A 12,758-nucleotide genomic window follows, 5' to 3' on the forward strand; every position below is an offset into this window, starting at 1 on the left:
TGTGCATGCACAGAGGGTAAAAGAACCCAAATGGCAGTGTCTGGGCAGTGCGATAGTTACCTAGATTGTTGGGCTACTTCAACGCCCAGAGAAGACTGCCACCAAGACCTTATTAGGTGACAATTTTTGGAAGAAGGAATCTGAAGGCATGTGATCTTTGCTAGCAAGACAATGGTTTAAGCTTTTTACTAGAATAAAGCTTTTCAATAAATTTATGTTTTATTAATAATTGAATTTTGATTAATACTGGTAATTTTTGCTATTTACTGTTTAACTTCCACATTGTCTCACCTTGGCTGGAAGGTAATCTTAAAGTAATTTAAATTATAAATTAACAACACACAGTAGTAGAATCATTGTACATGCATTCCTGTATGCTACTCCTGCAGTAGCATTGCTTTTAATATTCTCTTGACATTTATGATTTATGATTCTCATTATTAGTATGAATGTGTCAGCTTTTGTACTCTTCTGACTGATCTGAAATTGCTTGTTGCTGCTTCTTACAATGGTAGAGTCATCTTCTGAAAACCTCCAAAAACTTAATAACAAAGTAAAGCAATTGATTTTCTTTTATTCAGCATTGTTAATATAGTACAGAAGCCGATATTTTATCAAAGTTGCATGCAGTTTGAAACTATATTGAGCAAGAACATTTTCTATGCTATCTGTATTTATTGGTTTTGTTTTGTATAAAATGGATCAAAGTGATTTTTAAGATGGATTATTAAATTTATTCAAAAGAAATAAATTGAAACCACTTCCAATATTAATAACAATAGCAATAGCACTTACATACCACTTTGCAGTGCTTTTCAGCCCTCTTTAAGTGGTTTACAGAGTCGGCTTATTGCCCTCAACAATCTGGATCCTCATTTTACTGACCTCTGAAGGATAGAAGGCTAACTCAACCTTGAGATGATCAGAATCGAATTCCTGGCAGTCAGCAGAAGTAACCTGCAACACTGCATTTTAACCACTGTGCCACCATGGCTCAGATGAACTTGAGGGATCTGGAACAAAAAGGTTTTACAGAAGAAGAAAAAAGCTTGAATGAGGATTTCTTCCTGTATCATAATTGGCTCTAATTAATAGTGTCAACTTTTCTGATTTTAGCCAGAACAACTAATGAGGATGCTAAAAGAAAGCAAAGGGATGCTAACTTTTTTTATTTCTGTGGTGGCTTCTTAGCAATTATCTTTAGAAAACTTTAGGAGGAAATTAATTTGATAGAGTCAGTAGGTGGGCTTTAATTATTGTTCAGGTTTTTTTTTTAAATTGTGGATTCAAGTGGTTAATTTTTATTGTTTTATTTATACAATATTTTAAAGGGTGAAGTTGGTCCTCTTGGTCCCCGAGGAGAAGATGGCCCTGAAGGCCCCAAAGGTCGTGCAGGTCCCACAGGAGATTCAGGTGGTCCTGGCACAGCTGGAGAAAAGGTGAGTAGTGCTTTGATATTTCTATTATGAGAATTGATTGGCACAATTCTAGCAAGAATGTGACAGAGATAATTGAAACATATGGAAACATGTATGTAGACCATATGGAGACCTCAGATTTGTCATATATTTGGAGTTATGAGAACCTATATCATTTGAGTCCCTTTTTTCCATAGGGGGGGAAAACTCACATTTTTACATAATGACTATTATTCCAGTTGGAGGTGTAAAGTGGAAAAACAAATTATCACTTAAAAGCACAGTTTCTTATCAAGGAAGGAAAAGAAGAACCACAGTTCGTGAACAATGGTAGAGCAATGGACCAAGAGTAGCTTGTAGCGTCTCCTCAATATTTTGTTTCACTTTCTGAAATAGTCCCTTAATTGACTATTCCTGGATTGTGTTTCTGTATCTAATGTTTGTACATTTAGGCAAATTCTTTCACCTTTCCCAAATTACTTCCAGGTGTCCTTTCTCTCTGCTTGGTGTATAGATAGCCTTTTATTCAACTACATTTCTGTTTGATTGCATCAGTGGTCTGATCAAAGACGAGCTTGTTTATAAGAATCTTTCAAATGACTCTCCCCAGGTGATTCCCTTTCCATGTAAAAAAGAGAAAGGAAGGTTATAATTTGATGCAAGAGAGCTTTATAAGCTGTCATAAAAATACTTTCAAAGTCAGATCATTCATTCCAGAAAATATTCCTTTCAGCTTCACTTAACTGTTGGGAGCTATTTGGAATTAATGATCCTTATAATGTTTCAAGACATCTTGCCAGCTGTTAAAAAGGTCATGAATAAAGAACGCCACTATTATAATTATGGATAAATGGTAGCATCATTGGAAAGTTATCACTAAGTTCCCATTAAATTCTATGAAAAACAGGAATATATGAAACTTACTTTCTCCCACAACCTAAATGAATTCCTATTGTGGCACTTTGATAGGAAGGTATTACAATAGATTTCAAATTCGACTGAAACGAATGTGAGCAGAAGAAAAGAAGTTAGTGCAATTTTGCAAAGATGTACATGAGTGTATCTTTATGTGAAGTTGTTACAGGTTGGTTATAGAGCAATCTGTGTCTTTTCTTCCTCCATAGTTTGTTCAGGGATCATAAAATCTTAGAGATGAAAGAATGCATTGAGGCCATACTTTGCTCAGTGCAAGAATTAAAGTGTCTCTGATAGATGTCTGTCAAGTATCTCTTTCAATACATCCAGCTCTTCTACCCCAGGGTGCTGGTAGTTGGTTCCACTGTCAAATTACTCAGTATTAAAACATTTTTAGGTTTCTTTTTAACATTCATCTAGAATCTGTATTCTGCATCCCATGCTTCGGGTTGATAGAGAATAAATCTTGGCCTTTTTTCTGTATGACACCCATTCAGTCCTCGGAGAGGGGCGGCATACAAATCTAAATAATAATAATAATAATAATAATAATAATAATAATAATAATAATTATTATTATTATTATTATTATTATCATCATCATCATCATTATTGACTATTATTATTAATTATTCAGTTATTGGCAGTCCATTCTATTGCATCTCTTCTATTCTTTTTATTATGATATAAACCCAACTAGATTTTTTCCATAGAGAATTTATCTTGCAGTTTTCTGATAATGTCCTCATTATCCTGCCTTGATTGTATTCCATTCCCCCCCCCCCCAATAACTCTTAAAGTTATCATGGTCAGATTTAAACACAAGTCACGACAGAACTACTATTTTTCATTATTTGAAAATGGTACAACATAACTATTGATTCAGCTAAAAGCATGTTTGCCTATTTTTGCAAGCAAAACGTTTTTGGTCTTTCTTGCTCAGTCTGATTATAAATTGAATAACTAGTAATTGCAATACATTGGTCCATTCAGTTCATTGTTCACCATAGGCTCTGGAACGCATTCCCTATTGTCAAAGGAAACAACAAAAATAAAACCTGTGTTGTTGCACCTTTTTTTCTTTATTACCACTTTTGCTTTTAACATCTTTATCGAGCAGTTGGTACACTAATTCTGTTACTTGCCTTTATTCTGAAATTACAAAAAAAGAGAGACTTTTGTTCTTTTCTGCATTCTTAGAAACATAGAAACATAGAAGACTGACGGCAGAAAAAGACCTCATGGTCCATCTAGTCTGCCCTTATACTATTTCCTGTGTTTTATCTTAGGATGGATATATGTTTATCCCAGGCATGTTTAAATTCAGTTACTGTGGATTTACCAACCACGTCTGCTGGAAGTTTGTTCCAAGGATCTACTACTCTTTCAGTAAAATAATATTTTCTCATGTTGCCTTTGATCATTCCCCCAACTAACTTCAGATTGTGTCCCCTTGTTCTTGTGTTCACTTTCCTATTAAAAACACTTCCCTCCTGAACCTTATTTAACCCTTTAACATATTTAAATGTTTCGATCATGTCCCCCCTTTTCCTTCTGTCCTCCAGACTATACAGATTGAGTTCAATAAGTCTTTCCTGATACGTTTTATGCTTAAGACCTTCCACCATTCTTGTAGCCTGTCTTTGGACCTGTTCAATTTTGTCAATATCTTTTTGTAGGTGAGGTCTCCAGAACTGAACACAGTATTCCAAATGTGGTCTCCCCAGCGCTCTATATAAGGGGATCACAATCTCCCTCTTCCTGCTTGTTATACCTCTAGCTATGCAGCCAAGCATCCTACTTGCTTTTCCTACTGCCCCATTTTGAGGCTGTCAGAAATCACTACCCCTAAATCCTTCTCTTCTGAAGTTTTTGCTAACACAGAACTGCCAATGCAATACTCAGATTGAGGATTCCTTTTCTCCAAGTGCATTATTTTACATTTGGAAACATTAAACTGCAGTTTCCATTGCTTTGACCATTTATCTAGTAAAGCTAAATCATTTACCATATTACAGAGCCCTCCAGGAATATCAACCCTATTGCACACTTTAGAGTCATCGGCAAATAGGCAAACCTTCCCTACCAAACCTTCCCCTATGTCACTCACAAACATATTAAAAAGAATAGGACCCAGAACAGACCCTTGTGGCACACCGCTTGTAACCTGTCTCTGCTCAGAATACTCGCCATTAACAATAACTCTTGTCAACAAAGGTTTGTGCTAAGCTTTATACTTTCTGAAGCCACCTCTACAATTTTGGACTATTTGTGTACTCAAACCAACTGATTTTTAAATGCACATTTTTATTAGTTAAAGATCACCATTGGGTAACTGTGTTGCTTTCCTTCAACTATTTTCTCTCCCTGCCCTCTTGATTATAATTTTAACACCCTTTAGTTTGATGAGTTCTTAAGTTCTTTTTCTCTTCAGCTTCTTCTGACTTGTAATTTGTCAAATTTTCCTGTCATTGCCCTGAGCTTATTGAAATTTATCAGTCCAGTGTTCATTTATAGCCACATTCAGATTTGGTATGCCGTAGAATCAGGAATTTCTGTCAATTTTCCTACCTAAAGTTTTTGTTTTTGTTTCAATTTTGGGGGAGAAGGAGTGAAATAATAAATAAAGTGGAGAGAAAGTAAAACAAAATATAACAGAAAATCGAGGAAGGCTAAAAGCCATAATTGGCTGAATGATTCCCCCCCTCCCAAAAAAAAAGTTTCTTATTTTCTCCACAATAAAAACATGCTTATAACATCATATAACTTCAATACAGCTTAAACATATATCTTCTTGAATACAATTTTTTTTAAAAGAATCACATATCCATTCTATTACAGTATATCTTACCCTTTGGTATATATTGCTTAACCTTTGCTACCTAGCAAAAGTTAAGCAATAAAAGGTTCTAATTTCATCATCCAGATAGACAAATTATCTTCCAATTAAATTTAACACGAATGTTTCCTTAACTTGCTATAGTTATATGCCGCCCCTCTCTGAGTCCTTGGATTGGGGCTCATATAAATCAAATCAAATCAAATCAAATCAATAAATAAATCTCTGATTTCTTAAAACTAAGCCGTATTGCCTCCTTCTTATTCTTATTTACTTTCCTAATAACTAAAAACCCTTATCCCACAAGAAATCCACTTTTACTTATATTTAAAATTCTACATCAAATTATAAATTCTTTGTATATAATTTCTAATTAGTAACCTATCTAATAGGGAAGACAAATTCCAAAATTCACAATCATTTCCTTCATTTTCATCATAGTTTATCTTCCTTCTTGTGGTACAATATATATTCACTTATTCAAAATTTAATCCAAATCCAATTAAAAATCATTCAAATTACATAAATTTATATATCTTGTAATATTTACTTTATGTATGGTCAATCTTTCTTCTAATAACATGTAAATATTTACAAATTTTAAACTTAGCTAATTATATCAATTTATATCCCATTAATACGTTCCATTCAATTTGCTTATATTTCTTCCTCTTTGTTCATGTGAATATTTAACAATTTTAAGTTTTTATTGGTAGTTATATTTGCTTATATTAAATAATTTGTAATACCTATAATAATACTAAAGAAAACAAAAAGAGATTATTATATGATAATCAGACCCTAGTCATCCACATTCTTTAATCTTCCTTTCTCTTTTTCTAAACTCCTCCATACTTATTCACTAATTCTAAATTTAATCCAAATACAATTAATAATAATTCAAATTACATATATTTATACACATCATTTAATGTACTTGTACTCAATCTTTCTTATAACAACATATAAATATTTACCAATTTTAAACTTAATTAATCATCTTTATATCAATTTATATCCCATTCATTTTATCTATATCTCTTCCTTTAAATTCATATAAATGTTTAGCAGTTTTAAGTTTAACAGGTGAGTAAATAACCTAGTGAACAGTTAATGTGAAACCTTTCACCAACAGATGGCACTCTTACTTAGTCCCATAGGTCTTCTGTTTGTATTCAATGTCTTTGTATATTTTTAAAACGGTAAAGCCTGAGTCCTCCATAGAAGTCGAAATAAATAAATAAATAAATAAATAAAATATCAATATAAATTGGATCCAATACTTTCTTAATCCATCATTAATTCAAAAGTTCTCAGAATTTTCAAGCATTGGGTTTTAGTTACAGCCTTCAGAGTTATTTATTTAAATTTTTTTCCCATTTGCTAATTAGCCATTTCCCAAGCTTTTCAATGCGTTTGTTTCCCTGGAAATTAAAAAAATGTCCCAAATTTCTTCTCCAGCAAATTGATTCACCAGTTTAATCTTCTACTTTTCTTCTCTACCTCCAGGTCTTTGCTTAAATTACCTTTTTTTCCAGATAACTTCCAATCTTCCAAATCAATCCATCAGTCCATTCATGTCATCGTCTCTAAGCCAGCTTTCTGGGGGGTTTGCCGATCCCTTCTAGCTTGCCTGTGGTGTCCCACTTCTTCATCACCTTTCCAGGGCAGTTCCAACCTGGCTCTAATAGAACCAGGTACGCAGGTCACAGGGATATCAGAGTTCCTCTACAAAGTGAGGGCAGCTCCGTGTTGCCACAGCACTTGGACATGCACTTTTCCAATTGGTTACTTAACTCTACCCAAATGTAAACATTTCAGAAATAATATTAGAATGTTTGCCCTAAAAAATTAATTAAATAATATATACTCAAACCATCTTACGTAACAATAATTAAATGAGTGATACATAGTTAATTTTTTTTTTAAAAAATGTTTTATTCAAGTTTTGAGGGGCAATATTATTTCATATTGTATCTTTAAAATAATTGTCTAATAAATCACAAAATCTAATGCTACAAATTATAAAATATAGATTTCAATATTTAGCACTTTTCAGAAGATCAGATTCAGAAGCTAGAACTAAGAAAAGCAGCAAACTTATAATTACAAGCTAACACAAGTTAAGATTTAAGATTGTTTACCTAGGCATAAAATTTATAAAATTTCCTTTCCTATCAAATGGAATACTTTTACAATTTTTTGCTTGAACAGATCTCAAGGATCATAACTGTACATTATTGAGCACCCTGATTATTATATATACTAATGATGTATATATTAAAGATCTCAGGAATATTATCATCTTTACCATCATATCTACTGCTGCTCTGAAAGTTGAAAAGTGAATATTTCAAGGGAAAAAAAAGAGTTCAGGAAGTTGAAATATTTAGCTAAGGCCTCAAATTCTTCCCGATCCCATGTAGTTTCTCATTGCTGCTTGTGTCTTTTACTGTTCTATATTTTAGTATATTTTCCTTTCAACACAAGGGTCGTTATTCATTCAATATGCTTAATGGGATTGGAGAAATATGTCATGGGAACAAAGGGTTCAGTTGTTCCTGGGGAGTTAAATTAGCTCAAAAATTAGTTCAAAAACTAATATCCCATCATGCAAAGAGTTAAACTAACTCCAGCCAATTAGTTATATCACTGGAATACCCAAAAAGAACTGAAGAGAAAATGCAGCTGAAAAAACAAACTTCTCCATTATCGAGTAAGGTTTGGAAGTGCACAGCATATCTTGCAACCTCTGGCTTGCACTAATGGCCAAATAACACCTGTTTGCACAGTCAGTATTAAAGAGGCCAGTAAAGCAATGAAATTTTGCCAGTATTTTCTCACGGCAAAGATTTAATGGATATTAAGCAATGGATTCCATATTCTCATTATGTATTGCTAGAATAAATGATAATTTGAAAATTTTATTTGTTAGTGACTGACTTGGTGAAATATTTTTTGAACACAAAAGCAGTGTAACAGTACAAACTTGACCCTTGCCTAAGAGAGTTTGCCTTACTTTTGCACTTTGTGACTATTTACATTTGGTTCCATCACTAACAACACAATCAATTCAGAAATAGATAACCTTTGGAGAAAATGTAATACTGCCAAAGATTTTGTTTGCTCAGAGAGAGCCAGGTGCTTTATACAGCAGAGGCATGCTTAAGCAAAACTCAACTGTACTTAATTCCATCCTTCTGAGGCTAGTAGATGGGAAAGACCCCAAAACATCACAAACCAAAGGCTGCATAGTTACTTTATCAGCAATGCTATCATTACCACATTAAGCAAAGTACTTCCAAAATAACTATTCACTATCACTATCAAAATAACTATTACCCCATTTCTCCCTACCCTCTATTACTTCCTTCCTCCCTATCCTCTATCTGATTACGCTTGGTTTGAACTCCAGAAGAATCAAAGGAGAAGCCCATCTGATCTCATTTTCTCTGATGTCTCCAAACCTTACAATTTTTATCCAGTTCTATGACTGTTCATAAAGCTTGATCAGTCTCAGTAAACTAACTTTGTTGATTTTTCTCTTGGCTACTATCAGCTCATCTAGTTCACATAATAATCCTTGTTTATTCTGAGGAATGTTCTCTAATAAATCTTCTTAAAGATCTTTATCCTGGCGTTTTCCTACATGCTGTTTATGTTGAAATACTTCAAAATCACCCGTTCTTCCCCTATGGGTTACTCTGAACAGAACTCTTGTATTCCATCTTTCATGACTGTCTTTTTTGCTCTTTGGAAATTCAGTATCTATGTGATAGGTGAAAAGACAAATAGATCAATTGATGGATCGACGGACAGATCTAAACAGCTACAAGTCAATAAGTATGATGGCTATATATAAATGCTACCAGTAGTTACAATATGGAAATATTTTGGAAAAAGTAAATGAAAAATTAAAGTTTTTTAAATTTTATTTTAGGGTAAACTTGGTGTTCCCGGTTTGCCAGGATATCCAGGAAGACAAGGCCCTAAGGTAAATTTGCTACAGCGTTACAGAGGTAGATGTAGTTTAAGATTTAATTGTGCATGCACTTTTTGTGTGTGTGTGGGGGGGTTTTATTTGTAGTTTAATTGTAGTAAAATTCTAGGGACATCTGTTCTCTGTTTTCTGCATGTGTGTATTTATGTAAGTAAACTATGTTGAGTTTGTGCTTTATAGTGAAATTATTGTAATGGCACATATCTACTCTTACTCCTACTCCTATATTTTCTTTCCATGAATGGTGGTTTAACGTTTCATTGTTTTCAAAATAAATATATAAACTTATTGTTAATTCTTTACTGCATTCTGGACTTGAACAATTATGGTAAGTACCGGTAATTGAAAAATGTTAATGTCCATGTTTGGATTTTGTCACTTAAATAATATGTTGTATGTTATGTTACTTAAATACAGTTCATAATAAAAGTGGTTTACCTCCCCAAGTTCCAAATTAAATCCTTGGAATGATCAAGTAGAGGGATAAGTTATTTCTGTCTCAAATTCGGGAGAACAGCAATGGAGATGTTGAATAAATTGACAAATAGCTTGACTTGATATAAGACAACATTCTATATTCTCCCAAGTATGAAACAGTGAGAAAGAGTTTGAGCTCAGTAGAATGCATTTGCTATTAAAAATGCTGGGTTTGGTTTAAAGAAGATTTATTTTTGAAAATTGAATGCATAGTAGAAAGTTTTATCAAACGTTACCATCTTCAGGATATAATATTGTAATCTATCAAAAGTATACAAGCCTGAAAGGTGTGCTAAATATTTATATCTATTAAAAGTACATTTGTAATTTTTTGTGCAGGGATCCACTGGGTTTCCTGGATTTTCAGGTTCGAATGGAGAGAAAGGAGGAAGGGTAAGTCACACCTTTTTACCTGTAAAGTTATGAATATACGGAATTTGAATCTGGGAACATTAAACAGATTGGAATACACAATATTATATAACATTTGCTATGTAGGATGATGCTCAAACTAAAGGGAAAACATGAAATGATAGCAGTTCAGGAGTATCAAGGCTTTTAAAATAAAAATCAATGCTACACATTTCTATTATGGTTGCTATTGAAGCAATTTTAAGCCCTTTATACACAAATGCAGCTCCCAATGAAAAAAATATGGCTTAATGAGACGCCACGACACAGGTCGGACAGAATACACAAGTGTAGACAGTCAGGATTATTTTTCTTCCTCCTATACCTACCTAGTGAAAAGGAGATTTGACTAATTGATTGGTATGTTTGATAGAACTGGCCATTGCATACAAATGTCTCTGTGTGGTTTGCAAGAGTTAAAACACAGAAAAATCCATGATGTACCCCAGTTTGTAAGAATAAGCAACAAATCTACCAGAACTCACCTACAGCATGATTCTGGGTTCAAATAAGGTGTCATTACTTGATATAAGGGCCCTGGAGTTGAAGCAGATGAAAGTATAAGTGGATGGCCGAACTAAGTAGCTCATTATGAAATTCAAGATGGCACCACCAACGACAGCCTCGGTGAAGTACTGTCTGATTGATGAATGTATTTTTATGATGACTATGATCATGATTTCTCAATTATAGCTTTTATATACAAAGAGAGCTTATGCAATGAAGGCAAAATCCTTGTGTGTCCAATCACACTTAGCCAATAAAGAATTCTATTTTATTAAATATATAAAATGCAAAGAACATTTGTAGATAGCAACAGCACTTAAACTTATATACCACTTCATAGTGCTTTGCAGACCTCTCTAAGTGGTTTACAGAGTCAGCATATTGCCCCCAGCAATCTGGGTCCTCATTTTATCCACATGAGAAGGATAGAAGACTGAGACAACCTTGAACCATTGAGAATCAAACATCTGGAATGAGCAGTAAGCACTGTGCCACCACGGCTCATCATTATGGAGTGTAAAAGGGAAATTCAATTCCCTTGCTGAACTGTAAGAAATTGCTCTTTTGAAGACAAATGTTCATATTGTGCTTTGGGGAATAACGCCCCCTCCAATGATATCATTGAAAAGCCAACTTGTCTGCAGCTCAAAAATAGAATAAGCTTCTAAAGAAAACATTTTTAAACAGATAAGATATCAAGAATTTGCTCTTTAGTTGGAGACAGTGAATACATCCATAATGCCGACTAAGCAAATTGTCAAAAATTCACAGCATCGGTATCCATAAAGCTCAGCTGGATGTAGCTGATTGCTCGTGATAGAGCTGAGCGAAAGTCATCAAAGGGGAAAAGACGGTCTGACAGTTATACTTCATGGTAGCTTAGTGTGCCATTAAGTGAGACTGAAATAATGCATGCCATTAATCTGCCTATCATTTCATTTTATTTAATGGGAATGAAATTTATCACTTTAACTGTCTAGATACAGAGTTCCATATGAGGACTGCTTGCCACATAAATTGGCAAAACGATATTTATAACTAAAGGGGACCCATGAATTCCTAATTGCTTGCACAATTAATCTTTAGGAGAATGGGGTTCCCTTCTCCACATGGAATTCTCTGAATCCTTCAAAGACGTATAAATATTATATCATGTATATGTGAAGGGTAATAAAAGTGTTCACATTTAAAAGCATCTAACACATGCCTATTCTGTAACACACCTAGTAATAAAGGCAGATGGTGTGTAGGGAAGGAAGAGAAGGGAGTAGGAAGAAACTCCAGTCTCCCATTTTGCAATTTATCAGTAGATTAAATCTCTCAGTTATAATTTAAGGTAGAACTGGGCACCTGTTTGTTGTCAAGGACTACACATAACTTTTTGGGGAGACTGAGGATTTTAAAGTAGACGGGGCTACTTCACACAAGTTGGTGAAGTTTTGAGGACTTTCTTTCTTTCTTTCTTTCTTTATCCCTCCCTCCCACCTTCCCTTCTTCCCTTCCTCCTTCCCTCCCTCCCTCCCTCCCTCCCTCCCTATCTCCCTTCTTTTTCTTACCTGTAATACATACTGGTAATAGGGATTTCATCTTCTTTTTCCTATTTCATTTTCAAACTGACAGGAAACCCAACCATTAATTTTTTGATGGAACACACACACCCATATTCCTCTTTGTTTGTTTGTTTGTGTGTGTGTGTGATAACCTGTTGGAGATTTTAGGATCAAGTAATGTAGTTTAAGACTGAAACCATTATGAAACTAGGCTTTTGATGTACACTATTTCGTCATTATTTTTCATTTTGTCTCCAATTTTATATTTAATTTTGAAGAAAATGTAAAATAGTTACATTTGAACACTAATATTTAGGCTGTAAATAACTTGCATAGAATAGCCACTTCCTATCTATATTTAATACTCCAAGGTATCAAAATAACAGGATATCAAGAAACTAAGTATATTATATAAATATTGTATACTATTAAGGCTGAGGAGATGGAGTAGTAGATAGTTTATATTTCTATATATAATAATGTTAAAAGACTGAGCTAATTCTATTAACTTTTTATGGGTATATCTTTACTTTCTTCAAATGTCATTCATTTAATTATTATTCTGTATATATTCGTTGTTATATTTCATTTTACACACAGAAAGATATATACATAGTATATTCATATATGTTTACATGTAT

General features: G+C 33.6%; 1 protein-coding gene across 1 annotated transcript in view; it reads left to right on the top strand.

Annotated features, from left to right (window-relative positions):
• COL11A1 (collagen type XI alpha 1 chain) overlaps nt 1–12,758 on the top strand; it is a 308,095-nt gene that overhangs the window by 162,326 nt on the left and 133,011 nt on the right. Inside the window, exons 25-27 of the mRNA XM_070748567.1 lie at nt 1,332–1,439; nt 9,113–9,166; nt 9,989–10,042. Of these exons, the coding sequence (XP_070604668.1) occupies nt 1,332–1,439; nt 9,113–9,166; nt 9,989–10,042 (216 nt within the window). The remainder of the gene's footprint in view (nt 1–1,331; nt 1,440–9,112; nt 9,167–9,988; nt 10,043–12,758) is intronic.

The sequence above is a fragment of the Erythrolamprus reginae genome, chromosome 3, assembly GCF_031021105.1.
Source record: "Erythrolamprus reginae isolate rEryReg1 chromosome 3, rEryReg1.hap1, whole genome shotgun sequence".
Lineage (NCBI taxonomy): Eukaryota > Metazoa > Chordata > Lepidosauria > Squamata > Dipsadidae > Erythrolamprus > Erythrolamprus reginae.